This window comes from Patagioenas fasciata, chromosome 27 (genome assembly GCF_037038585.1).
Source record: "Patagioenas fasciata isolate bPatFas1 chromosome 27, bPatFas1.hap1, whole genome shotgun sequence".
Classification (NCBI taxonomy): domain Eukaryota; kingdom Metazoa; phylum Chordata; class Aves; order Columbiformes; family Columbidae; genus Patagioenas; species Patagioenas fasciata.
The window spans coordinates 2,970,926-2,995,161 of NC_092546.1; the positions used below are offsets into that span (position 1 = coordinate 2,970,926).

A 24,236-nucleotide genomic window follows, 5' to 3' on the forward strand; every position below is an offset into this window, starting at 1 on the left:
AGTTGTGGCCCCTCAGTTCCAGAAGGACAGGGAACTGCTGGAGAGAGTCCAGCGCAGCCACCAAGATGCTGAAGGGAGTGGAGCATCTCCCGTGTGAGGAAAGGCTGAGGGAGCTGGGGCTCTGGAGCTGGAGAAGAGGAGACTGAGGGGGGACTCATTCCTGGGGATCAATATGGAAAGGGGCAGTGTCAGGAGGATGGAGCCAGGCTCTTCTGGGTGACAACCAGTGACAGGACAAGGGGCAATGGGTTCAAACTGGAACACAGGAGGTTCCGCTTGAATATGAGAAGAACTTGTTCCTGGTGAGGGTGGCAGAGCCTGGCCCAGGCTGCCCAGGGAGGTTGTGGAGTCTCCTTCTCTGCAGACATTCAAACCCGCCTGGACACCTTCCTGTGGAACCTCAGCTGGGTGTTCCTGCTCCATGGGGGGATTGCACTGGATGAGCTTTCCAGGGCCCTTCAACCCCTGACACTCTGGGATTCTGCGATACTCTACCGAGACTACAACTCCCAGAATCCCTCGCGGTATCATATGCGCATGCGCGCCGCGGCGCCGGCCGCTCATTGGTCACCGCTGCAGCCGCCATTTCGCGCCCTGACTCAGGCCTCTCAGTGGCGCAGCGCGGTGGGCGGCTCCGCCCCTCTGCCCGGTGCTGCGGAAACCTGCGGCGACCACTCCGGGGCCGCCCCGCCGCTCTCCCGGCTTCTGCCCGGCGACCCGGCAGGCCTCGAGCCCGGGTGTAAGGACCTAGCGGCACCCCGCTGACGCTCACCCAGCTATCCAATCAGCACCTCCAGCGGGCCAGACTGACAGCTTCCTCTTCCAGTCAGCGACGGCCGTCGCGTTAGCCAATCGGGAGGCAGCGGCGAGGCCGGCGCCGAGGCTCCCGCCCACCCTCCTCGCGAGACGCGGGCGGGAAGGGGGCGGGGTGGACGGAAGGGCAGGTCACGTGGGGTGCGCTCCGCCTATCAGCGCGGCGAGGCGCGGGGTCGCCCCGGCTCCCGCCAAATACGAGCGGGAGCCCCTGGGGCGGGACCGGGACTTGGGCCGGGACGTGCCGCGTCGGCCGCCGCTGCCGGGGTGAGCGGCTGGAGCCGCGGCGGCTGCCGTGGCAGGTAGAGGCGAGCACGGGGTGTGCGGTGGGGCAGGGGTGCGTTTCCGGCGGCGGTTGGGGTGCGCGGGGCCTGTACCGGGGTAACAAAGGAGGCCCCGCGCCTCAGCACCGGGCCCAGGGCCGCCTCACCCGCTGCCGTCTCCTCTGCCCAACCTCCGCTCCCTTAGCCGGGCCACAGCGGGGCGGCAGCTGTCCAGGGAGCCGAGGGGTGACGCTCCCCTCACCCTGGGGGTGCTGGCGGGGCCGCCCTGGTCCCTTTGTCCGGCCGGGCCCTGCTTTGCCCCGGGAGAGCTGTCGGGCGCTGCCGCCCGTCGGTTGTCTCTGGGAAGTGGGTGGGTCACCAGGAACATCTCACAGGTGTTTATTTATTGTGTTTTTTCCTCATAGCCATGGAGTGCAGAGACAAGGCGGCTGCTCCTCCGCGAAGGCTCGTCCAAGGTGAGGCTGCGGAGCGAGCGGCTGCCGCTCTGTGGGGGTTTACGGTGTTAAAAAGGTGTCAGATGCGGTTTTCTGAAATACATTGGCTTTACAGCAATAAACAGTCCCTAAGTGGCTGATCTGTTTCAATTTTTGTGCTTATGAACTAATAAAACATCTTGATATTTGATTCCACATCCTCCTGTCCCCCATAGAGTCACAGAATCACTTTGGTTGGAAAAAACTATTAAGATCATGAAGTCCAACCATAACCCACCCTGGCACTGCCCCATGTTCTGAGAACCTCATGTCTGTCTGTCCAACCCTCCAGGGATGGTGACTCCAGCACTGCCCTGGGCAGCCTGTTCCAATGCCCCACAGCCCTTTGGGGAAGAAATTGTTCCCCACATCCAACCTCAACCTCCCCTGGTGCAACTTGAGGCCGTTTCAATGACTTATATGACTAAAATAAAAAACGTTGTTGTTGCAGCTCGGTTGCCGTTCAAACGCTTGAATCCTGTACCAAAGGAAAAATATGATGCAGATTCAGAAATAAAGAAAGTAAAGAGCTCACAAGGTGGTTTTGGCCCAAGTAAGGATTCCTCCCTCGATGCATCTCATGCGTCCCTGGACAACGTGGAGAATGACTGTCAGTTGGATTCGGATGTGAGTTTTTCTCCAAAACTTGTCAATGAAAAGGGTCCTTTAGACCATTTTATACAGAAAAACACAAAAGATAGCACAAATGAAACTGTAATTGTTATTGACCTGACAGAGGGCTCTACCCACAGACTAAGAGATGATGCAGACCACGTTGATTCAAAAGCATCTTCATGCCCACCTATAACTAATGGTGCATTAGGAAAAGAGAGAAACCAGTTGAGTTGCCTGAATTCCACTCAGAGCAACCAGCTGGATGATTCGATGGAGACTGATATGCAGTGTGAAGCTGTAGCGAACAAAAATGAAGATTTGGTTCATGGGATCCCGTCACATTCTGGGTTAACAGAGTGTAGCGATGTGGAAAACGCAAAGGGAAACCAGAGCGAACTGAAGGACGTCATCTTCGAGGGGAAGATGCCTGTGGTGCTCCTGGAGGATATTATGACGGCAAAATCTCCCCAGGTTGCTTCTCTGGACGGAAGCATTGCGTCGGAAAACGAGACCATGGAATCGTCTCATGAAGGAGACTCCGGACTTAGCAATTCCTCGCTAAGCTCTCGCTGTCTGAGCTCTCCCGAGGTGCAGCCCGCTGCGGAAACAAAGAGAAACACGAGTCCTTTAGCTTCCTCGACGCCTGTTAGGAAGGTTGGTCTCTTGTTTTTGATTTGGTTTTTAAAGCTGTTGCACTGCGGATAGGCTGTGTGGTTTCCTGCGTCTGCAGTGGAGAGGATGGATAGGATGTTCACAACGATCGTGAGATGTGTGGAAGGTGGTGTTGATTTATTAACAAGATAATTGTTGCTCTTTTGAATCTTCCTTTAAATCCTATAGCTAAAGGACTTAAATCTTGCCTGCTTTTTAGCTACTGGTGTATTTAAAGTTGCATTCACACAATGCAAACTCCATTACAGGTGTGTTTTATGTATCTATATTTATTTTTATGAAATGTGTACCCTGGGACCTAATGTTTTCTAATTGAAATAAGGACAGTGTCAAGAGCAGTTTTGTCCATGATGTGATGTTTTACGGTTCTGGCCGCTCTAATTACTGTGTGGGGTTGTTAACCTGATACCAGTCAGTACAGATATATTTTCCAGCTCTGAATTTCTGCAGCCGTGCCACAGAAAATGCTTTTAAGTGGAAGCTCCGGCGCATCCGTGGAACTGCAGGGGTGTGTGTGAGGATGGAGGGCGAGCCTGGTGCTCTCAGTTGCTTGTTATAGGCAAGCAACCCTACAATATCATCATTTTTGGTACCAGACTGAAGGGGAAGCGTCTGAGGGCACCGGGATCTGCTGCGGCCACTGAAACATTCATGTGGCTCTAATATCTGTTTGCAGCTCAACTATTTTGGGGACCAGAGGAGTGGGGTGTAACATGGGGATCCACAGTGAAACCCATGAAGCAGAACAGTCCTGATGAATGTGCTTGGGCACTGTGGCTAAGCCTCGCCTACAGTTAGGCTGGACTATCTGGTTTTGCTCGACTCCATCACTAGAGGGGAAAACGGGGACAGTGTTGAGGGGTGGGTTGATGTTGTGCTGCTGGAGGTGGTGGCTTGGGGAAAGCAGCCAGAATCTTCCTGCTGATGCCACCCTGAGCCTTTTAAGAAAGATCTTAAACAATTATCCCCCAGGTATTAAAGGAGAAACGGTCCTGCAGGTGAGGAAAAGCCTCGCTGGCCTGGAGGAGGGCAGGTATGGATGGGTTAGAGCCTGGAGCTCATGCTGTGATGGGTCTTTCCATTTCTTCTGCCTGTCAGAAAAATGATTAATTCTGCTGTTGAAACCCGCAATCTTCGATCTCTGAGATAAATACATAAACTCAAGCAGGCGTGAAGTATTTCCAGTGTAGCAGAACAAATAAAAAGAGTACCTGTCTCCTGATGTAATACATCAGTGTAAACGAGTTATTGGTTTTCTGTGGCGTGAGGTGAGGGCGGAACAGCCCAGGTGGGATTCTGCACCTCCACCTGTACAGGTGTCTGTCCTGGCGTGTTTGTTTTCCAAGTTGGAAACAGCACCAATCAGCTACATTTCCCAGTAGAAATAACTTTTATGTTTTGTCAAATACATCCTTGGTACCTTATACTGCAAGTGATGGGAGAAAGAAGAGGAGGATACAAGAAACCAAACCATAGTATGCTGAAATAATGAACAATTCAGCCTCTGAAGAATGCTCTTAACCATAAAATACCTTATTTCCACCTCTAAATAACAGCTTTAAGAGAAATGAGAAGCGTGACATGTTGGGAGCTCAGGGTTGATTCGCTGGTGCTGGTGGAAGAGCAAAAGGGCTGTGATTACAAGAAGGAGCAGCGTTAAGATACGAGTAATAGTCCTTGTGTTCAAGAAGAGTTAAATATTGCAAGAGTAAGTGGTAGGATGCAAGAAAAAGAAAAACCAAACAAAATTAAACCGAGTTCAACTTGAAGGAAGTGACTTTGCTCTAATTAAGTGTCCTCAGTTGTGCCCTCGTGATTTGGAGCAGCTCTGGCTTCTGTTTGTTTTTCTGCACATGATATTCCCTTGCAAATGCTACTTTAGAGCTGAGTAGACCGGAGGGATTTGTTTATGCAAAGCGTAGTAATGTGAGGACTTAATGTAAACCGAAGCGTTTAGATGTAGTCAGGCTTCAATGGCAACCAGGGAGATTAGATACGTGTGAACTGTTCTGTGCCGAAGGAACGCTTGAGTTGCTGGATGTGCCGATCTGCAAGAACAATGTTCATATAATTCAGCTAAAACTTGCTGTTCTCTAAGAGTTCTTGTGCCTTGTGGAAGGGGAATGATGTTGATATCTAAAACTCAGGTTTTTATTGTTCCAGGTATCCCAGAAATGCCACAAAAGCTCGGCGGAGAAGGAGAAGCTGCGATTGCAAAGAGTAAGGCGTTTTCCCCAACGTGTGAACCTAACTCGCTGTGCTTTTGCACGGAATATTCCGCAAAGCCCTTTGGGTTTCATCTTAGTCTACTTCCAGCATCTCTCTCCCTGTTTTGCCTCATTTATGAATATGGAAGAACCTTAACACATGCAGTTAAAGCACTTGGCTTCCTCCAAAGCTTCCTAATGCGGACGGAACCAAGTGTGCGTGGCCCGCGCTGCGTTTCTGGGCACTTTGGGAAGATGTTTTAGCAGCTGTAAATGTTGCTGCCTGCTTGTCAAAACGCTCTAAGTGGACACATCCAAGCGGCATCTTCGAGAGCCTTTTATTTATTCCTTTCATTTATTCCCTCTTTTTATTCCTCCTTTGTCGTTCTCACCCTTCCCCCTTTCAAGCCAGAAAACGCAGGGTCTGGTCTTCATTAATAAATGAAGCAAATTGGCCCCTGTGTTTATATCTTACTGAAGAACCTGCTGGAAGCACTCAAGCTCTGATCTCTGTTTAAGCTGCACTTAAGGAGCTCTGTTCCTTAACAAAACGCCAATAATTTTGCTGCCTGTTCTGCTCTCAGTCCTAAAATGCTAAATATAAAGGAGGCTGATGGATCACATGGAGTTCTTGAGCTGCACGAGTGGGCTTTGCAAGCTGGAAAACTGGGTGTTATTTATATATTCTGATTGTTTCTTAGTAACTAGTTCGTTAAGCTGGTAGAAGGGACTGTTGTGGTGTTTTTGTACAAGCTGTATGCGGCTGAGCCTGCTCCCGAGATGCTTTTTACAGCGCCCCACATAGAAATCCAATCTGTTGTTTTCTTCCAACCTATATGCGTGTTAAAAATATCAGTAATGTGGGGGAGAGACGAGAAGGGAAGGTTTATTACACTAAAAATTAAATAGAGCCGCCGATCTTGCTGAGAACTTCACACCAAACTACCCGGTAGATTTTTCACTGGTGTCAGTTCTGACAATATTGGTTTGTTTGGGTTTTTTTTGCCATTGGCAGCACTTGGCGCGTCGCTCGCCTTCTGCGGTTATTGGTACGTCGTGCCGCCGTTTGAGCCTCGATGCTGCCAAGAGGAGACGCGAAATAAATAAAACTGGGTTGAAAATACATGGTGGGGAATATTTGTGTGTCTGAGCACAGACAAACCTCATTTCCTGCAGCATCGGGAGGCCAAATTTCTTGAGTTTGTAATCTTTTAATAAGCATTTTTCATCTTTATGTGTCAGCAGACCCATGATGAGGATTTCACTTGCTTTGGGAGGGAATACTGTGAAGGGCAACACTTTCAATGTGATTTTCCCCACATAGCGCCCCTTAAATAAGCTCAGGGCACCTGGTGGTGTCTGATTATCTACCAGACTGACACAAGTGATGATTTTTTGGTGAGCTCCAGGTCTTATGAAGCAGCTGCACAGTCCAGAGTTTGGAGACTTGTGTCTCCTGAGATAGAGGAAAAACGTGATCAGAAAATCCTTGTGGTTCTATAGGACAAAATCAGATTGAATGATCTTTTCAAACTCTACACCACGGTCCCCACGCGTTGATAGAAAAGCGTGAAAGCTTAGCTCAGATTTCTAAATAAAGTATTTTGGAAACAATTTGATATTTTAGGAGGACCCAAAAAAATTCTCATGTAATTTTCCATAATGCCACGTGAAGGTGACTCAAGTAGAACACAAAGCTTTCCTTGGTGCTTAGAGAATGGAAACACCTCTATTTTTTAGAGCAATTATTGCTGAGCTGGCTCGTGTATCTGCGGTTCACAACTTGGTGTCCTGCGATAACTAGAAATGATGCTGCAGGCCAAGGGTGCGGGCAGGAATCGACTCCAGTATCTCAGCTGAAGAAATGAAGTCCTTATTTTACTCACGTTTCTTCTGTGAGCAGCTATTACAAAAAGAAAATGAGTTTAATGCTTCGTTTCAGGACCAGGAGCGCGCGGACAAGCTGCAGAAGCTGCAAGCGGAAAGGGAGGAGAAGGGGAGGCTGAAAGAAGAAGCGAAAGCGGCGAAGGAGCGAGCCAAGGAGGAGGCCAAGAAGAAGAAGGAAGAGGAGAAAGAGCTGAAAGAGAAAGAAAGGAGGGAAAAGAAAGAGAAAGAAGAAAAGGAAAAAGCCGAGAAGCTGCGGGTGAAGGAGGAGAAGCGGAAGGAGCGACAGGAAGCGTTGGAGTAAGTGACTGAGGAATAATGTGTAATGATCACAGAATCACAGAATGGGCTGGGTTGGAAAAGACCTCAGAGATCATCCAGTCCAAGCCTTGGTCCAACTCCAGTCCATTGACCAGATCATGGCACTAAGTGCCATGGCCAATCTCAGTTTCAAAACCTCCAGGGCCGGTGAGTCCAGCACCTCCCTGGGCAGCCATTCCAATGCTGACCACTCTCTCTGCACAGAATTGCTTTCTATCTCCAGCCTCAATTTCCCCTGGCAGAGTTGAAGCCCATGGCCCCTTGTCCTATTGCTGACTGCCTGGGAGAAGAGCCCAATCCCCCCTGGCTAGAACTGCCCTTCAGGTCGTTCTAGAGAGTGCTGAGCTCAGCTCTAAGCCTCCTCTTCTCCAGACTGAACAAGCCCAGCTCCCTCAGCCTCTCCCCATAGGGCTTGTGTTCAAGTCCCTTCCCCAGTCTTGTTGCTCTTCTCTGGACCCGCTCCAGCACTTCAATCTCTTTCCTGAGCTGAGGGGCCCAGAACTGAACACAATACTCCAGGTGTGGCCTCACCAATTATGTGAGCACCTTTCCATACGCACCTTTACTGTCCCATCTAGAGGCTCCACTGTTTAAACAGCACGTGCCTCTGTCACAGGAATATTTTAAACTCTTGACAGACCCTGTACACCAGTTTCAGCGCTGCTGTTTGCACGCAGGCTGACCTGGGCTTCCGCTGCAAAGAGCCGTCGTGCTCCGCTGAATCTTCCCTTTATGACCAGTCTTGCTTGTACTTTTGCAATTTGCTGGCGCCCCGTCTGTTGAAGAAGTTGCCTGTAATTTGATAATACCAATAAATACCCTTTCTTGGTGTTGAGGGAAGCTTGGAGCAGCCTGGCTACTTTGTGGCTAAAACAGGTCAATATTTGCTCTCAAAGGGATGAAGAGAGATTTCTGCAGGCTTAACCAAGCGTGCTCCTTGGCTGAATTAATAGATTTACCTTCTTGCCTGGCGTGATGGGGTCTTAGTTAAGGTCTGGGGCTTCTCACTTCTTCCTCGGTGCAAATAAACACTTCATGAGTTGTGACATTTCAATTAACTTTGTATTAAAGGGCAAAACTGGAGGAGAAGAGAAAGAAAGAAGAGGAGAAACGGTTAAGAGAGGAGGAAAAGGTAAATGCTTCACTCTAGCTTGTCTCTAAACTGTCCTGCTACGGTGAAGTGACATTCATGAGCTCCTGGGGTTCTCCAAGGAGCAGAGTTGCTTTTACCTCTTAAAGTCTTTTCTGCCCATGAGTTGAACTCTCTCCTTTGTCTTAGCAATGACATTGGAATCCATAGAGAAGACAATGACTTATTTTTGTTGAGTTACAGGAGCTGGTAAATGACTGAACTTTGCGTTATGCCTCGCTAGGTTTGAAGTTGGGTCATGCATCAGCTCACCTTGAATTATAAGGCTTTGTCCTACCTTTGTGTTTGTAATTTGGCTTTTGATTCTGATTTCAGCGAATTAATGCTCAGAAAGCAGAAATTACGAGGTTCTTCCAGAAACCAAAGACTCCACAAGCCCCGAAGGTGAGGTGTTGCTATTCCTGCGTTTTGTTGATCTAACAAGGACTCTGATTTCCTTCTGATCCATCCTTTGGATCTTAGGTGGACAAAACATCAGTATTTCATACTTCCTAATTTTAAAAGTGTAACGAATTTTAAAGTCTGTGACCAGTGCAGAGGGACTACAAAAGAAGTTTTGTAGTCGCTTTAGTAAAGATCTCAGCTCTGTCTTCTGCTGTAAAGACTTAGACCCCCTTGGAAGGTCTGTTGGAGTCTCAGATAGAACAGGCTTAAGGTAAATCTTCATTCAGACATGACCTTGTATTGAGGTTTGGTTCATATCTTGAATGTGTTGCTACTGTGGTTTCTCAGGTGTTCAGACCCTAACAATCCTCACTTAACCTTTCAGATTCTCGCTGGGTCTTGTGGGAAGTTTGCTCCTTTTGAAATCAAGGAGAACATGGTCTTAGCTCCCCTCTGTCGTGTTGCCCCGGATCCGGACGTCCTGGAGCAGCTGGATAAGCTCCTGCGTGCACAAAACAGCGACGTTTTGTTCTTGAGGGACCTAAAGTGTCGTAAACCGCGTAAAACTGGACCTACTTTTGTCAATAACAGTGCTGACATAGTCAACAGGTTAGTCTGTGTTTGGGGGGTTTGCTTTGCTTTGCTTTCTTGTTTTAATGAAGTGCAGGACGGTTTGGGGGTAGTGGTGTTCTAATATGTACTGAGGATGGTGTCGTCTCTTTACAGCGATGTGGTGGTTGTGGATAACTGCAAAACAGACGCTGATCCTGAAAGGGGGAAATTTGGTAGAATGAAACTTCTGCAGTTTTGTGAGAATCACCGCCCCGCGTACTGGGGCACGTGGAACAAGAAAACCACTATGATCCATGCCAGGAATCCGTGGTCTAAGGACAGTGTAAGCGTGGTTGGATTCTTTTATTTCTTTATGCTCTCAAAGTGAATTTGTGGTTGGGCAAATTCACCTGTTCAGTTGGATTTCTGATCCGCTTGCACGTTCCCGTTTTGAAACCCTGGGTGGGGTCTGGTGTCGTGCTTTCAAATTATTGACAGAAATGGTGTGTTGGCTTCTCTTCCAGAAGCTGCTGGACTACGAAGTAGATAGTGATGAAGAATGGGAAGAGGAGGAACCTGGAGAAAGCCTCTCCCATAGTGAAGGGGTGAGGATTCCTGGAAGCTGGAAGAACAGCTTTCTGAACCAATCGTGCTTGTCAGTGTGATCTCTAATAAGCAGAGTTTTCTTTTTAGGATGATGAAGAGGAGGGAGAGGATGAAGATGACGACGATGGGTTTTTTGTACCCCATGGGTACCTATCTGAAGATGAAGGAGTGACAGAAGTAAGTGAACTGGGTGTCGCTGGATTTCTATCTTCATTTCCAATGAATCTATAAGAAATATTGGCAGAGGAAGAAAGCCTGTAGTCTTGGCAGTGATGTAACTCGTATCTAAACTTCTGTAGCTTAGGGAACATGGTAAAAACCTGGGTTTAAAAAGCTTTTGTTTTCCTTGGGCTGGACGTGTCAAGTTCTTTCTCTGCTGTGGCTTTAGGAGTGCGATCCAGAGAATCAGAAAGTTCGTCAAAAGCTGAAAGCAAAGGAGTGGGATGAGCTGATGGCCAAGGGGAAGAGGTTCCACGTTCTACAGCCTGTGAAGATTGGCTGTGTCTGGGAAAGCGCAGAACACGACAGCAGCGCCAACGCGGACCTGAAGGTTCTCCAGCAGTTCGCAGCGTGTGTCCTGGATTCACCGGTCGCGGAGGAAGAACAGCAGACACAGAAATGCAGTAAAAAAAGAGCGAAAGATCAGCAAAGTAAGACCTGAAGGGCTAAATAGTTGCACTTAGACACTGTTGTATGCTGCTTTTGTTTTGTGCTGAGTGTCAAATTCAGAGTGATCTGATTATGACAAATGTGAAATCAGAGAATATCTATAAGGGTTCTTGGAAAGGAGTTTTCCAGTGTTGTGTCCGCTGTGGCCTTAGTTATGCTCTCCGAAAACTCCTGTGGTGTGTAATGTAGGAGATGAAGCCAACAGGACTTGGTAGGCTGAGATCTAGGCTGGTTTACTGGAAGCGCTCAAGCCCATCAACCTGTTTATTCATAGGGAAAGGATTTAGTTTGTGTGCTGGGTTTCAGTACTGAATATCTCCTGCGTGCGTTGTAACACAAGGATGTCAATAGTGCACATAAAGGCTGGAATTGGGCTTGACGCTTTTACTTCAGGGGCCGTTATTATTTGGGGATGATTTCTCTAACATTCAATTTAGCTCCTGTTACAATATCTAAAATGAATCTCAACCTATTTGTCTTCCTTCTGGAGTGCGTGTACTGATGGGTTATGTCAACCTGGCTTTTCCTGACGTTTAATCTGTCGTTTCCCACAAACCTTTCCTCTCCGCAGTCCTTGGGCAGCTCCTGCCGCTGCTGCACGGCAACGTGAACGGGAGCAAAGTGATCATCCAGGAGTTCCAAGAGTGCTGCCGGCAGGGACTGTTCAGCGACGTGACAGTGGCTGCCGATGGTGACACGAGCCCCACGAGCCCCCACGCGTCCCGACCGCAGACGCCCGTGGGCGAGGATGGCGCCGTCCCTTCCAAAGCCAGGCTAAAGAGAATAATTTCTGAGAACTCTGTGTACGAGAAAAGGCCCGAGTATCGCATGTGCTGGTACGTCCACTCTGAGGTGCTGAAGAGTTTCGACCAAGAGCATCTCCCCGTCCCCTGCCAGTGGAACTACGTCACCCAGGTCCCTTCGTCGGGGAAGGAGGAGGGTGGCAGCGTGTTGGGAGCAGCGGCCCTGCAGACACCCCCCCCGGCAAAGAGGAAATCCAGCGGGACCGTGTCCATCACAAAATTCATGAAGAGACCTCGGGATGCCGAGCAGGTGAGTTCACAGAATGCCAGAATGTGGGGGCTTGGAAGGGACCTGGAAAGCTCATCCAGTGCAATTCCCCCGTGGAGTAAGAACACCCAGCTGAGGTTCCACAGGAAGGTGTCCAGGCGGGTTTGAATGTCTGCAGAGAAGGAGACTCCACAACCTCCCTGGGCAGCCTGGGCCAGGCTCTGCCACCCTCATCCCGAACAAGTTTCTTCTCATATTTCAGTGGAACCTCCTGTGTTCCAGTTTGAACCCACTGCCCCTTGTCCTATCATTGGTTGTCACCTCCATCCTCCTGACACTCCCCCTTTCCATATTGATCCCCAGGAATGAGTCCCCCCTCAGTCTCCTCTTGTCCAGCTCCAGAGCCCCAGCTCCCTCAGCCTTTCCTCACACGGGAGATGCTCCACTCCCTTCAGCATCTTGGTGGCTGCGCTGGACTCTCTCCAGCAGTTCCCTGTCCTTCTGAACTGCGGTGTTGAAAGACCGTGGGGATGTAGCCCTGTGTTTTCAGCAGGTAAAGGTCCTTGTGTGCCGCCTACATCCGCCATGAGCACACGCAAAATATTAAGCTACGGATCGTCATACAAAAAAAACCCCACTCCAACCTTTTTGTGGGGAAAGGAGCGAAATTATGTGGCTCTCAAGAGATGAGTTTCTTTTGTGTGCCTCCAGCTTGGTCTGTCTGTTCCATTGGAAATGCTGCTCTCCTGCTGTTCTTCCATTTTCCGTTGTTTGGCAGTGATTGCATCCAAGCTGTGAATAGTTTCTGAGTGGCTGCTTGGCCTTGATTTTACAGCTGTATATAATTTGTATGCAGGTTTTTATGGACATGTATGGCTGCCAGATGTATAGCAGGGCTGGTGACTTACATCAGTTGCATGTTTACTGGTTAAATGCAGTTCCCAAGTGCTGCGATGCAACCCGTAACAGTCTGTAAAGTCTCCGGCTTCTACTGTTGTACATAAAGCTTAATTTCAATGTTTTATAAAAATAATAATAATTCATAGGAACAAAATGAGGTGGATTTGGAGTTGGAGTAGTTACCTCCAAACCCAGAGGCAGGACGGGGTTTGTGCTGTTGCTGGATTTATTCCTCATGCCCTGGGGACAAGGGGCTGAGGAAAGAAGCCCCAGATGAGGCTTTTCATGCTTTTTCTTCCCACTCTATTCTTGGCTTCTTTGGCTTTTCCCCTGAAAAATCTCTGGATTCAAGCAGCGATGGGGATCAGAGACTCGGGAGAAGCTGCTCAGCCCCCAAATTCCATCTGCTTGGGTTGTTGTTCTTTTCCTTATGCACTAAATAAAGGCAGAGATATAAATCTCTGCTTGGCACGTGCTGGAAATTCTGCTTAGAACCAACTACTTGAGCAGAAATAGCGAAACAAAGGCTACTAATTCTACTAAAAAGCAGAATGACATCACTGGCCTGAATTCTTCAAAGCTCTCGGAAGCGTCTTCAAATGGCCTTTGAGGTGCGACTGCCCCGCGGCTCCGAGCAGAGGTCAGAGTCCTGAAAACCTTTCATTCCTGACCTCTAAATCAGCACTGCTGAGCAATTGAGAGCCTGTTTAGCGAAGCTGGAGCTTGAGGAGGACGTAGGAGCGATCAGAAAGTCACAACCAGCAGGTTTTCTGCCCCTGGCACTGATTTTTCTGCCCCTGGCACGTGTTTCTCTGCTGTGAAGCTCACGCTGAGACTCGTGCGAGTAAAGGTGCTCTTACATAAACCACAGAGGGAGGACAGCTCGGTGCTGCAGCGGGCAGCACCTGCACCGCGTGTAGGAGGCGAATGCTTCATCTGAGAGCTGTGACTTTAATAAGAGCTATAAATTTAAAACCTCTCCTCTTAGAACAGCTTGTAGGGGGTGGGGAGCAGGTTCTAGGTCTGAGGTTTCGTCCCACAGTTCCAGTTGAGGGGAAAAAACCCCGACAGAAACATTGGCAGCTGTTGAATTCAGGTTGTGTCACTCCTTGTATTCATTTTCTCAGTTCAAATGAAGTAGCTTGTGTTGCTCCCGCAAGGTCCGCAAGGAAGAACTGTCACCCTTCCCCGAATAAAAACTAATTGGCAGCGATGAGGAGGGTTTGGGGGGAGAACGCGCTTCAAACTTGACAAGCAAAAGGCATTTTTCATCTTCAGAAGGAAGAAAGCATCCAAAATAATCAGCGGGGGGGAAGGTTTCCCTGCCAGAAAAACAACACAACTGAGTCACTTCTCAATTAAGGTTTGCGCTGACTTTTCCCTGTGTAGGCTCAGCGTTGTGTAACATCGGAGCAGAGCTCGGTGTGTTCCCTGCTGTCCGTGCCGCTGCGGATGAGCCCTTTGATCAGAAACCAGTGTCTGTTGAAGCTGGGGGCTGCTTATTTTTCTTATTCTCTTATTTTTCTTCCCTTCCTTCCGATCCTGCAAGTGCCCATTGGGTCCTTGGCAGCGCTGGCTGCGCTTGAGCTCGCACATTATCACTTTACATCCTCAGGAGGAACAAAGTGTTCAACATAATCAGCAGAAGGGGAAGAGATTTCCCTTAAAATAAACCAACCCAACCCAACCCAACCCTGAGTCACCGGAACCTTTGTTTGGTGTTTTCCCACAGGCTGAAGCTGCAGAGATGGACGGATTTCAGGCAGACACCGAGGAAGATGAGGAGGATGACGACTGCATGATTGTGGATGTACAGCCAGGCCAAGGTGGGCAAATCAATTAAAGACGATCTCTTGGCCAACGCTTCTCCCAGAAGGGAGAAAACAAGAGCAGGACGGTGTCCGGCTGAACCTGTTGCAGTATTCTGCCACATTTTCATCACACCTGTGCTCTCGTTTCTCTGTATGTTATTCTACACACTCCTCTGCTTTGTATGTTTTATTCCACATGCTGCTTTGCTATTTATGGTCTCCTCTAACCTGCTCTTGCCTTTCCTTCCCTCCTCCCTCCAATGGACTAAATAAAGTGCTTGTGACTGGCATTTGGCTGCCAGTCCTACCATTGATTTCATTAAAAAAGTGAACACTGGGGTCAGTATCAGCAGTTTGGCCGATGTTGCTGCGCCGGCCTTGTCGCTAGAGCACCAATATTTATGTCCAGAGCCCTTCCAGGACTCACAAGGTCTGAACATAACTCCGCTCTGCCGCCTTCTCCAAGTCTTAGGTGGGCGCTGAATTGTCTGTAGGAAATAAAACCCAAGCTCTGTGTTGTTTGGCGGGCGAAGGATCTGAAAACACAGTTTGCTTTGCTCTAGAATCTAAGAATTGCTTTTGTGTCCCAGTTATCCCTTTGTAAAGAGCTTTCAGAGCTCTGCTGCCGCAGCGCATCCCATCAGGAGCGGGATGAGGATGTGGCTCCTTTCATCTGCGCGACGTTTTAACTGCTCGGTTGTACAGATCGGTGACGTTACACCCACCGCCCGATCTGCGTCCAGCGCCTCTAAACCGCTTTGCAAAGCCTCCGAGCCCGTTCTTACTTCTCACAATAGAACTAAACACGGCTGGTACAACCTAGATTAACTTTTTGTGTGTGTTCTAATTGATAAGAGCTCACACATATCCCTCAAGCCTTAAATTCTACAAGGTGTCTGACCCATTCTAGACGTTCTCCTTTCTACATTCCTCCTCTCGCCTCCCCAACAGCTGTTTGACAAGAAGCTTTTGCGTTTAATCTTAAGCTGCTTCTGCTCATTACGAGGCTGCAGCTGAAAAGCCTCGCGTCGGGTTCATCGCCTTCCTCGGGCTGCGTTGACACGTACGCAGCTCTGTTTGTTTAGCTCTGCACCGAAAAGATTGTGAAGATCCTTTTTATGCTTGAAGTAATTCTTTTTTATTGTTCTGGATTGCTGGTTAACCCAATATTAAAACCTCTTTTTTTAAATAGCGTCAAAAAGACTTGCAACAGATTGGGGCAGACAACCTGAGACAGATAAAGCAGATAGTTAAATTTGACAAGATTAATGAGGATTAAAAAAACCAAATAAAACAACAAAAAACACACAAAATAAAACCAAACCCAACACGTTTTCTCCTTTGCAGATTCAACATTGGCAGCTACTGAAACAGGCTCAGGATCCAGCGGCACAAGAGGCGCCGCTCACCAGGATACCAGCTCCATCAGCCCATCTAATCCAGTTTGAGACTTAAACGCCTACTAACTTCTCTGTATGTATGTAGAATGAGTTAGAACATCTTAAACCCTTGTGTATCTTTGAACGAGATACTTGAAAGTATTCCACATTTCTTGTAAAGAGAAGACAGCACTTTGTTCTGCTTCAGACCACATGGAAGCTTAAAGTTTTAGCTCTAGTTTTTAGCTTAAAAAAAATACTGCATATTAATCTGTCCTTAATAAAGCATTATTGAAATTTTGATACTTCTTTGTAATGGAAGGTATCTAAGTTATCTCAAACTAGCGGAGGGATTTTGAAATAAGCTTATTGTGATGCCACTGGGGGAATGACTCTGTTCATAATGTTGTATAGCATGGCCGTGGGTATAAATGATGTACAATTATATTTGAATTTATGCTATTTGTATCATCCTGTTTGTGGTCTTACTTGTTCCAGAGAGCAGCAGCAGGTCTTTACCCTTTGGAAAAGAGGACAAAAAGCCCTACAACTTATTTCTCCTGGTTTTGGGATTGGATGGTATTAATTACACCTCAGGGTAGGGATAGATTGTCTCCTGTGCCCATCGCTGCAGCTTGATACGTAAAAGCTGGATTCTACCCTAGAAAAACCTTAAGATTGAAGTATAAAGGACCAAACGTGCATCAAATTTCTTCAGGGATATAACAAACTTGCTGGGGGTTTAACTATATTTGGATGGATTAGTTTCCTAAACTTCTGGTGGTAATTTGAAGCTCAGTCTCTCACCCGTGGGCAGCACAATTATCTGTTGTCTGTCCCCCGATCTGTCTGCAAGTGCCATGAAGTGAAAAGGTGGGTGATGCCACAGCTGTACCAGTAACACCAGTACCAGCCCCGTCTGATTCCAAACCTCTCCCAGCAACGCGATTCAAACAACTTCCAACAGAACGGCGTCTTTAAATATACCACTTAATCACACTAAACATAATTTTCTCTAAATATATTCTCTCCAATAGGAGTTACAGTGCACACAGAAGCAAAAGGAAAAGCTGAGTTCTAAGCCCAGCCCTATATCCAGGCTCAGTCAATGGGTAATCCAGCCTAGTACTAGTGCCTAATCCCTCCGAGGAGGAGGAAACTTGTGCTTCATCCCCGTCTTGGAAACACCTCAGGCAGTCACTGCCAGAACCTGGTTTTTAGGGCCGTTCAGAGTAGTCCCGTGTCTTACTGGGCCAGACTGGTTCAGCGTGTGGCTGCTGGAGCTGCGGAGGTGGCGGCAGGGCTGGTGTGACCTGGCAGAACCAACACTCCCGCTCTGCAGAGCCAAACCAACATCGTTCCTGAGGTCCCGGAGCTGGAAGCTCCAACAGTCTCTATGGGGGAAAATAAGGGAAAAGTGTGAAAACCAGCAGCCCTGAATCCACTGCCCTTTATTTCATGACAGTGTCTGGACGCTGCAGAGAAGTTCTGGTTTCAGGGGACTCGCTGGCGGCTCCTCTCGCGACGCCTGAACATCGGCCATGACCGCAGCGTCCCAGGAGAGCGTCAGCAGCGCCGAGGGCACCTGCAACAGCAAAGGCAGAGCTGTTCAGCCACAGCGATGTTCTGCTTCGACCTCTTAATGCGCTGTGCGTGTTCACGCATAAAGAGCATCTGTGTTATGAGGAAAGGCTGAGGGAGCTGGGGCTCTGGAGCTGGAGGAGACTGAGGGGGGTGACTCATCATGGGGATCAATATGGAAAAGGGGCAGTGTCAGGAGGATGGAGCCAGGCTCTTCTGGGTGACAACCAGTGACAGGACAAGGGGCAATGGGTGCAAACTGGAACACAGGAGGTTCCACTTAAATTTGAGAAGAAACTTGTTGGGGGTGAGGGTGTCAGAGCCTGGCCCAGGCTGCCCAGGGAGGTTGTGGAGTCTCCTTCTCTGCAGACATTCAAACCCGCCTGGACACCTTCCTGTGGAACCTCAGCTGGGTGTTCCTGCTCCATGGGGGGATTGCACTGGATGAGCTTTCCAGGGCCCTTCAACCCCTGACATTCTGGGATTCACAGACCCAGACAAACTTAAAAAGCTTCAAAGAAAGGGGCCAGAGCACAATTTGGGGCACTGAAATCAGAACACACCAACGTGTCTCTCAAGTTATGAGCAGCAGATGCCTCTGACAACCTGAAGACCCTTTGGAAGGATCTTTTATTGTATACTCACCAGCCCACATTCATTGAAGGCCAAGTTGTCATCGGTGAGTTTGAGACCCCCGGGTCCCAGCAGCTCAAAGGGCAGCCAGTCGTCCCTGAGCGCTCCTCTCACAAAGCTGTACAGCGCAGATACGGGTTCTCGTGCATAAAAAGTCCCTGAGATGAGAAAATGAGGTGAGATATTGAAAGAGCCTCTGCCATTTACCAGATCTGACCTTTTTGTGGTCAATTTTGTGGGGCTCACGTACTGCTACTAATTTTCTGAAGTGCTTCAGTCACACAGAAAGAGCCTGATCCGACTGAGAAGCATCAAAGCAGAATCTCCAAAGTAAAAAGATATCACTGCAATTGTTGCAAACCCCCACCAGCCTGCAACAAAGGGCTGGGAAAGCCTGAAATGATTTCCAGAGTTCCACCGCAAAATTTGAAGAGGATTTACACCGTTGTGTAGCCTGGCACGGCACCGACCACCTCACGCTGGTTTCTCTACCAACCTGCTCTAATGAGCCCGGCTTGTTCCAGTAGCCTGGGAAGAGCATGCTGTAATTAATTAATTAACAGCGCTTTGAGATATTTTCCCCTCTGCTCAAGCCTGGTTTACAATCCCAGCCCTGTGGAGGGCTTGGAAATGGGAAGAGTTCTCAAAGAAATGTTACCCCGCTCTGTTTTGTGTGGTTTTATCCCACCAACTGTGTCCAGCGCACCTCGAGCCCGCTTCTCATCCAAGCTCCTGCACTCGCAAGTTTTCCTCAGAAGCTTTTGGGTGCGCACAAAGAAAGGGTAACAAGTCTTTTTACCTTGGAGGATGTAACCGTCAGGAAAGCGGACTCGCAGCAGCGTGTAGTTGTATTTCCGCATTTCCCTTTGTTCTTCTTTCTCCCGCATGGCTCTTGTCCTCAGCATCGAAGCTTTCTCCACTGCTTCTGTCCTTTAGGGAAAAAGCCATTTTTAGCGCAAATTACAAGTCCAAGACTCGTCCTGGGCCCTCAGGACCCTCCTGAGCGCACTCACCGGAGCCGCTGCTCCCGTTTGATCTCTTCTACGGTGAGGTTGTAAAAGTCATTGGGCAGCTCAAACCGAGCGGCTGCGGGGGACGGTTTAAACACGCAGAGCTGGCGATCGAGCTGGGCTCTCACCGGCCCAGAGCTCAACAGCTGCTCTTTGTAGGCCTTGAGGTCTTCCAGCCTGGTCAGCATCTCTTCCTTCAGTACGTAATAGTCCTCTGTGGTCTCTACAAGCAAAAGGATGGGATTTGAGTCTTTGTTCTTTAGAGGAAGAACGTATGAAATAGAAGGGTGAGGCACTCCAGAAAATGTGACATCTTAACGGGGAAATTGGAGGGTGAGAGGCTGTTTCTGTTACAGCCTTGGAGTAACATGGAAAGACATGGAGCTGCTGGAGAGGGGCCAGAGGAGCCACAGGAATGATCCGAGGCTGGAACAGCTCTGCTGGGGACAGGATGAGAGAGTTGGGGTGTTCAGCTGGAGAAGAGAAGCTCCGGGGAGACCTTAGTGCAGCCTTTCCAGACTTAAAAAGGGCTGATAAGAAAAATGGGGACAGAGTTTTGAGCAGGGTCTGTTGTGACAGGACAAGGGGTGACGGTTTTAAACTAAAGGAGGGAGATTCAGGATGGATACAATGAAATTGTTGGCCTTGAGGGTGGTGAGAGGCTGGCCCAGGTACCCAGAGAGGTGGTGGCTGAACCATCCCTGGAGACATCCCAGGCCAGGCTGGACGGGGCTCTGAGCAACCTGAGCTGCTGAAGATGTCCCTGTCATGGCAGGGGGGCCACTGGGGGAGCTGGGAAGGTCCCTTCAATACAAACCCTTCTGTGATTCTATGATAACAGCTTTTGTTACAGCCTGCGGAACGTTCTCGCTGCCTTGCCAGCCTCCCTGGGACATCCCACCACCACTCAAACACCTGACTCCAGTTTAATACACTTGAATTTCTTGCCTTGTCCTGGAACAGGCAGCGTTTTTGTCTCAAAACCGACAGCCTGGAAAAATCTTTGTGTCCCCTCCAGGCAGCTTATCCTTTCCTGGAAGAAAAAGAAAGAATTTCACTGTCGTCTGCTCCAGGCAAAGACTTTCTCAGTGGGGAACCTGCAGGAGTCTCGACCTCACCTGAAACACTTTGTTCTGCAGTTTGATTTTCCGGTACTTCTCCTCCTCTGGATGGGAACAGATGTTATCCAAGTATCTGCACAAAGAGGAACAGGTGGATCAAAGCAGGCGCTTCACCACACGCTACCCCAAGGTATAAAAAGAGACCTCACAGTATTTCTTGCAGATAAGAGCTGAAAAACTGAGGGAAATTAAAATAAATCAGCGTTTTGTGCCCAGATCAGACACAGGATGGTGGGGGCTGATGTCAACCCGCAGCTCTTGGACTACCAGAATAACTCTTAAAATGAGACGCTGACCTTATTTCTTAATTAACAGTTAAGATGGTTTGAGTGTTTGGCTTTGGATTTCCTTCCCAACAAGAAAATCCAGGGAAGGGACGAGCTCCCGGGTGCTGCATCTCACGTACTTGGCCACGGTCTCCACGCCCACGCGGACTTTCTCCTGGTCCTTGTTGAAGGTGTGAATCTCCATGATGGAGGCAGCGACCGGGTCTACGGAGAAATGCTGGAGGAGGAGGAAAGAAGCTGGTTGGGGAGGAGCCGCTGCTGCTCTGCACAAAGGGACATGGGGGTTTGCCGTGGGTTAACCCCGACCAGCAGCTCAGCACCGCGTTTGTTCCTCCCACGGTGAGACAAAGAGGGAGACGCAAAGGTAAAAATGCAGAGTAAAACCCCAAAAACCCAAAACGTGAGTTGGGCTAAAGACAAACTAACAGGTAAAGGAAAACTCTGCGTGCGAGCAAAGGGATTTATTCAGTGCTTCCCGGTTCAGTTGTTTCCAGCACGTAACTGACACTTTGCACTACAAATCTAAAACACGGCACCATCTGAGCTGTGATGAAGAAAATTAACTCTGTTCCAGCCAAAACCAGTATGGGGACAGTGCTCCCAGTCCCAGCATTTTCAGGCAGGGCGACAACGGAGCAGAGCTGCCCTTTCTGGGGACAGCGGAGGGTGAAGATTTTACAAGGAGAAGGCAGTGGGGTGGGGACATCCCCGCTCGAGGGGACCCACACCGCAAACCCGTTAACGCGGGAGGACGGGACGCCGCGCAGGTGGCAGACGTGACGCTTACCGACTCGATGGCTTCTCTGAGGTGCTTTTCCTTCTTGTCTTTCCTCACAACTGTGCCGGTCAACGGGCAGATGAAGTAAACCCCCGAAACCGAGAGAGCAGCTGCCCCGTCCTCATCTGGGGAGGTGACAACCTACAGGAGACAGAACCGGGCACCAAGCTGAGCACAGGATGCGTTCTTTGCTTCTTTTTTGTTTTTAAATGCCCTGACACATCTGCACAGGACAAGGACAGCAGGGCAGGAAGGTGTGGGTCAAACAGCAGCATCTCTCGTACCTTTTCCTCCTCAGAGAGCCCTTTCTCACTGGCAGCTGCCTCGGCCATCAGCTCCTTCCTCACTACGAGACACAAACCCGGGTTACGACGTCGCAGAGGTTCCGCCGATTCCTGAGGACTTCAGACCACACAGCGACACAAACATCCACCCGGCTGCTCTGTCCCTGGCTCAAGAGCCCATGGGAGAGTGTCACCAAGGTTTCTATGACACCCAGGCAGCCGCTCAAGGCCCAAAACGTCCTGGAGAGCTGAGCTATTCTGACCCAGGATCGGATCGGAGTTCCCCCCGTCCCAGCTGGTCACAAAATCACACAGAATCCCAGAATGTCAGGGGTTGGAAGGGCCCTGGAAAGCTCATCCAGTGCAATCCCCCCACGGAGCAGGAACACCCAGCTGAGGTTCCACAGGAAGGTGTCCAGGCGGGTTTGAATGTCTGCAGAGAAGGAGACTCCACAACCTCCCTGGGCAGCCTGGGCCAGGCTCTGACACCCTCACCCCCAACAAGTTTCTTCTCAAATTTAAGTGGAACCTCCTGTGTTCCAGTTTGCACCCATTGCCCCTTGTCCTGTCACTGGTTGTCACCGAGAAGAGCCTGGCTCCATCCTCCTGACACTCCCCTTTATATATCTATAAACACTGAATGAGTCACCCCTCAGTCTCCTCTTCTCCAGCTCCAGAGCCCCAGCTCCCTCAGCCTTTCCTCACACGGGAGATGCTCCACTCCCTTCAGCATCTTGGTGGCTGCGCTGGACTCTCTACAGCAGTTCCCTGTCCTTCTGGAACTGAGGGGCCACAACTGGACACAATATTCCAGGTGTGGTCTCCCCAGGGCAGAGCAGAGGGGCAGGAGAACCTCTCTGACCTACTGACCACCCCCTTCTAACCCACCCCAGGTACCATTGGCTTCCTGGCCACAAGGGCCCAGTGCTGGCTCATGCTCACCCTGCTGTCCCCAGGACCCCCAGGTCCCTTTCCCCTACGCTTCTCTCTAATAGGTCATTCCCCAACTTACACTGGAACCTGGGGTTGTTCCTGCCCAGATTCAAGACTCCACACTTGCCCTTGTTATATTGCATTAAATTTCCCCTGTCCCCACGCAGCCCGTGTCCCCACCCTGGTTCCTGATGGCCTCCTGGGACGCGGCCACCTTGGCCTTGGGCTTCAGCTCCATCCGCGCCAGCGCCGCGGCCGCCGCCATCTGCGCCTCATCCGTCGGGCCCTGCCGGGGCTTCGGCGCTGGTTCGGCTCTCGGCTTCTCCTTGGGGACCCTGCGCGGAGGGAGCGGCGGACACGGCGGCGTCACCCACTCGTGACAGGGACACGGGGACACCGGTTGCCGACACGGAACGGTAATTACCAGCCGGGGAAGCGGCTGCCCCGGTGCGGCGGCATCGCTGCCCGGTGAGTGTCGCCCCCGCGGGTCGGGGAGCGCCGGGCGCTGCTCAACAGCCGGTGCTGCCGGTCCCGGGGTCCCCCCCGCCCCGCAAAGCACCGGGGTCCCGCGACACCCGCCCGGCCGTGGTTACGGGCAGCCGGGCAGAGCGGGGCCGGCTCCCCCGGGTACCGGCAGCGCCCGGAGCGGCCTCACCCCCTCAGGCTGGACCCGCCGGTTACCGAAGATCCCCCCCCTACCCCGTACCGGGACGGATCCGAGAGCTTCTGCCCGGGCCCCGCGGTCTTGAACTTCAAGTCGGCCTTGATCTCCTGGAAAAACTTGCGCATGGCGGCGGCACCGGGACGGCGGCCCCGGGACTCGGACAGCGGCCGCCGCGCCCCCCGAGCTTCCGGCCCGCCCACGGCCCCGCCGCCGGAAGGGGCGTGTTCATCACAGTGCCGCTAGTGCCGATCTAGGCTCCGGCCACTCTATGACCTCCGGGGTCCTCCAGGGCCTGAGGTGGATGGCGGGGTCGGGCGAGACGGGGACCCCATGGCCCTCAACGTCCCCACGGCCGCCAGGCCTTGCTCTGCAGCCACCCCAGGAGGAACCAGCAGCCCTAGCCTGAGAAAACCGGCCCCAAACACTGGGAGCAAGCGCTTGCTCGCAGGGTGACATCAAGAAACACACAAGGCTGAGGGAGCTGGGGCTCTGGAGCTGGAGAAGAGGAGACTGAGGGGGGACTCATTCCTGGGGATCAATATGGAAAGAGGGAGTGTCAGGAGGATGGAGCCAGGCTCTTCTGGGTGACAACCAGTGACAGGACAAGGGGTAATGAGTGCAAACTGGAACACAGGAGGTTCCACTGAAATATGATAAGAAACTTGTTTGGGGTGAGGGTGGCAGAGCCTGGCCCAGGCTGCCCAGGGAGGTTGTGGAGTCTCCTTCTCTGCAGACATTCAAACCCGCCTGGACACCTTCCTGTGGAACCTCAGCTGGGTGTTCCTGCTCCATGGGGGGATTGCACTGGATGAGCTTTCCAGGGCCCTTCAACCCCTGACACTCTGGGATTTTGTGAAACCAAAGAAACCAAGGAACCAAACCTGCTGCTCCTGCCACCCTTCGCTCCATTAATTCCCCCTCACTGTCCCTGTCACACCACAGGTGACACACCAGGCACTGCCCATGGTTCATCAAATCATTTAGGTTGGACAAGACCTTTAAGATCACCGAGATGGTCCCGCTCGGCTGTCCCCAGCCCACAGGCGTCCTGTAATTCATTTCTCTCCTGAGCGTGGTTTGTGTTTTGTACTCACTGGCTCCTGCTGCCCTGTCAAGTGGGGACTTGGCACGGGCAGCAAACCCTTTGTGTTTCCGTGGCCTTGCAGAGACAACAGCCTGGGTTAAAACCAGGTTTAAGAACTAGACAAGCTTCC

The 24,236-nt window shown here is 50.4% G+C and overlaps 2 protein-coding genes across 5 annotated transcripts; one reads left to right on the forward strand and one right to left on the reverse strand.

Annotated features, from left to right (window-relative positions):
• The first annotated feature begins 516 nt into the window (after positions 1-516).
• CHAF1A (chromatin assembly factor 1 subunit A) lies at positions 517-16,202 on the forward strand. Of its 3 annotated transcripts, none has more exons than XM_065858225.2 (15): positions 517-739; positions 1,502-1,552; positions 2,022-2,839; positions 5,021-5,077; positions 7,007-7,248; positions 8,341-8,401; positions 8,735-8,803; positions 9,189-9,412; positions 9,530-9,698; positions 9,880-9,960; positions 10,049-10,138; positions 10,350-10,611; positions 11,202-11,683; positions 14,274-14,367; positions 15,700-16,202. In XM_065858225.2, exons 1-15 carry the CDS (start codon positions 532-534, stop codon positions 15,798-15,800), a joined length of 3,009 nt encoding a protein of 1,002 aa, XP_065714297.2. In that variant the 5' UTR covers positions 517-531; the 3' UTR covers positions 15,801-16,202. The 3 variants fall into 3 exon arrangements, with proteins under 3 accessions (XP_065714297.2, XP_065714300.2, XP_065714296.2); XM_065858228.2 differs by lacking the exon at positions 517-739 and adding an exon at positions 939-1,080; XM_065858224.2 differs by lacking the exon at positions 517-739 and adding an exon at positions 951-1,115.
• Positions 15,466-23,225, reverse strand: UBXN6 (UBX domain protein 6). Of its 2 annotated transcripts, XM_065858229.2 has the most exons (11): positions 23,065-23,225; positions 22,539-22,693; positions 21,426-21,487; positions 21,151-21,282; positions 20,483-20,580; positions 20,074-20,149; positions 19,904-19,988; positions 18,959-19,178; positions 18,745-18,875; positions 17,958-18,103; positions 15,466-17,316 (listed from the first exon to the last, which is right to left on the reverse strand). In XM_065858229.2, exons 1-11 carry the CDS (start codon positions 23,145-23,147, stop codon positions 17,188-17,190), a joined length of 1,317 nt encoding a protein of 438 aa, XP_065714301.1. In that variant the 5' UTR covers positions 23,148-23,225; the 3' UTR covers positions 15,466-17,187. The 2 variants fall into 2 exon arrangements, with proteins under 2 accessions (XP_065714301.1, XP_071655644.1); XM_071799543.1 differs by lacking the exon at positions 22,539-22,693 and having other exon boundaries at positions 23,065-23,146.
• Between the last annotated feature and the right edge of the window lie 1,011 nt (positions 23,226-24,236).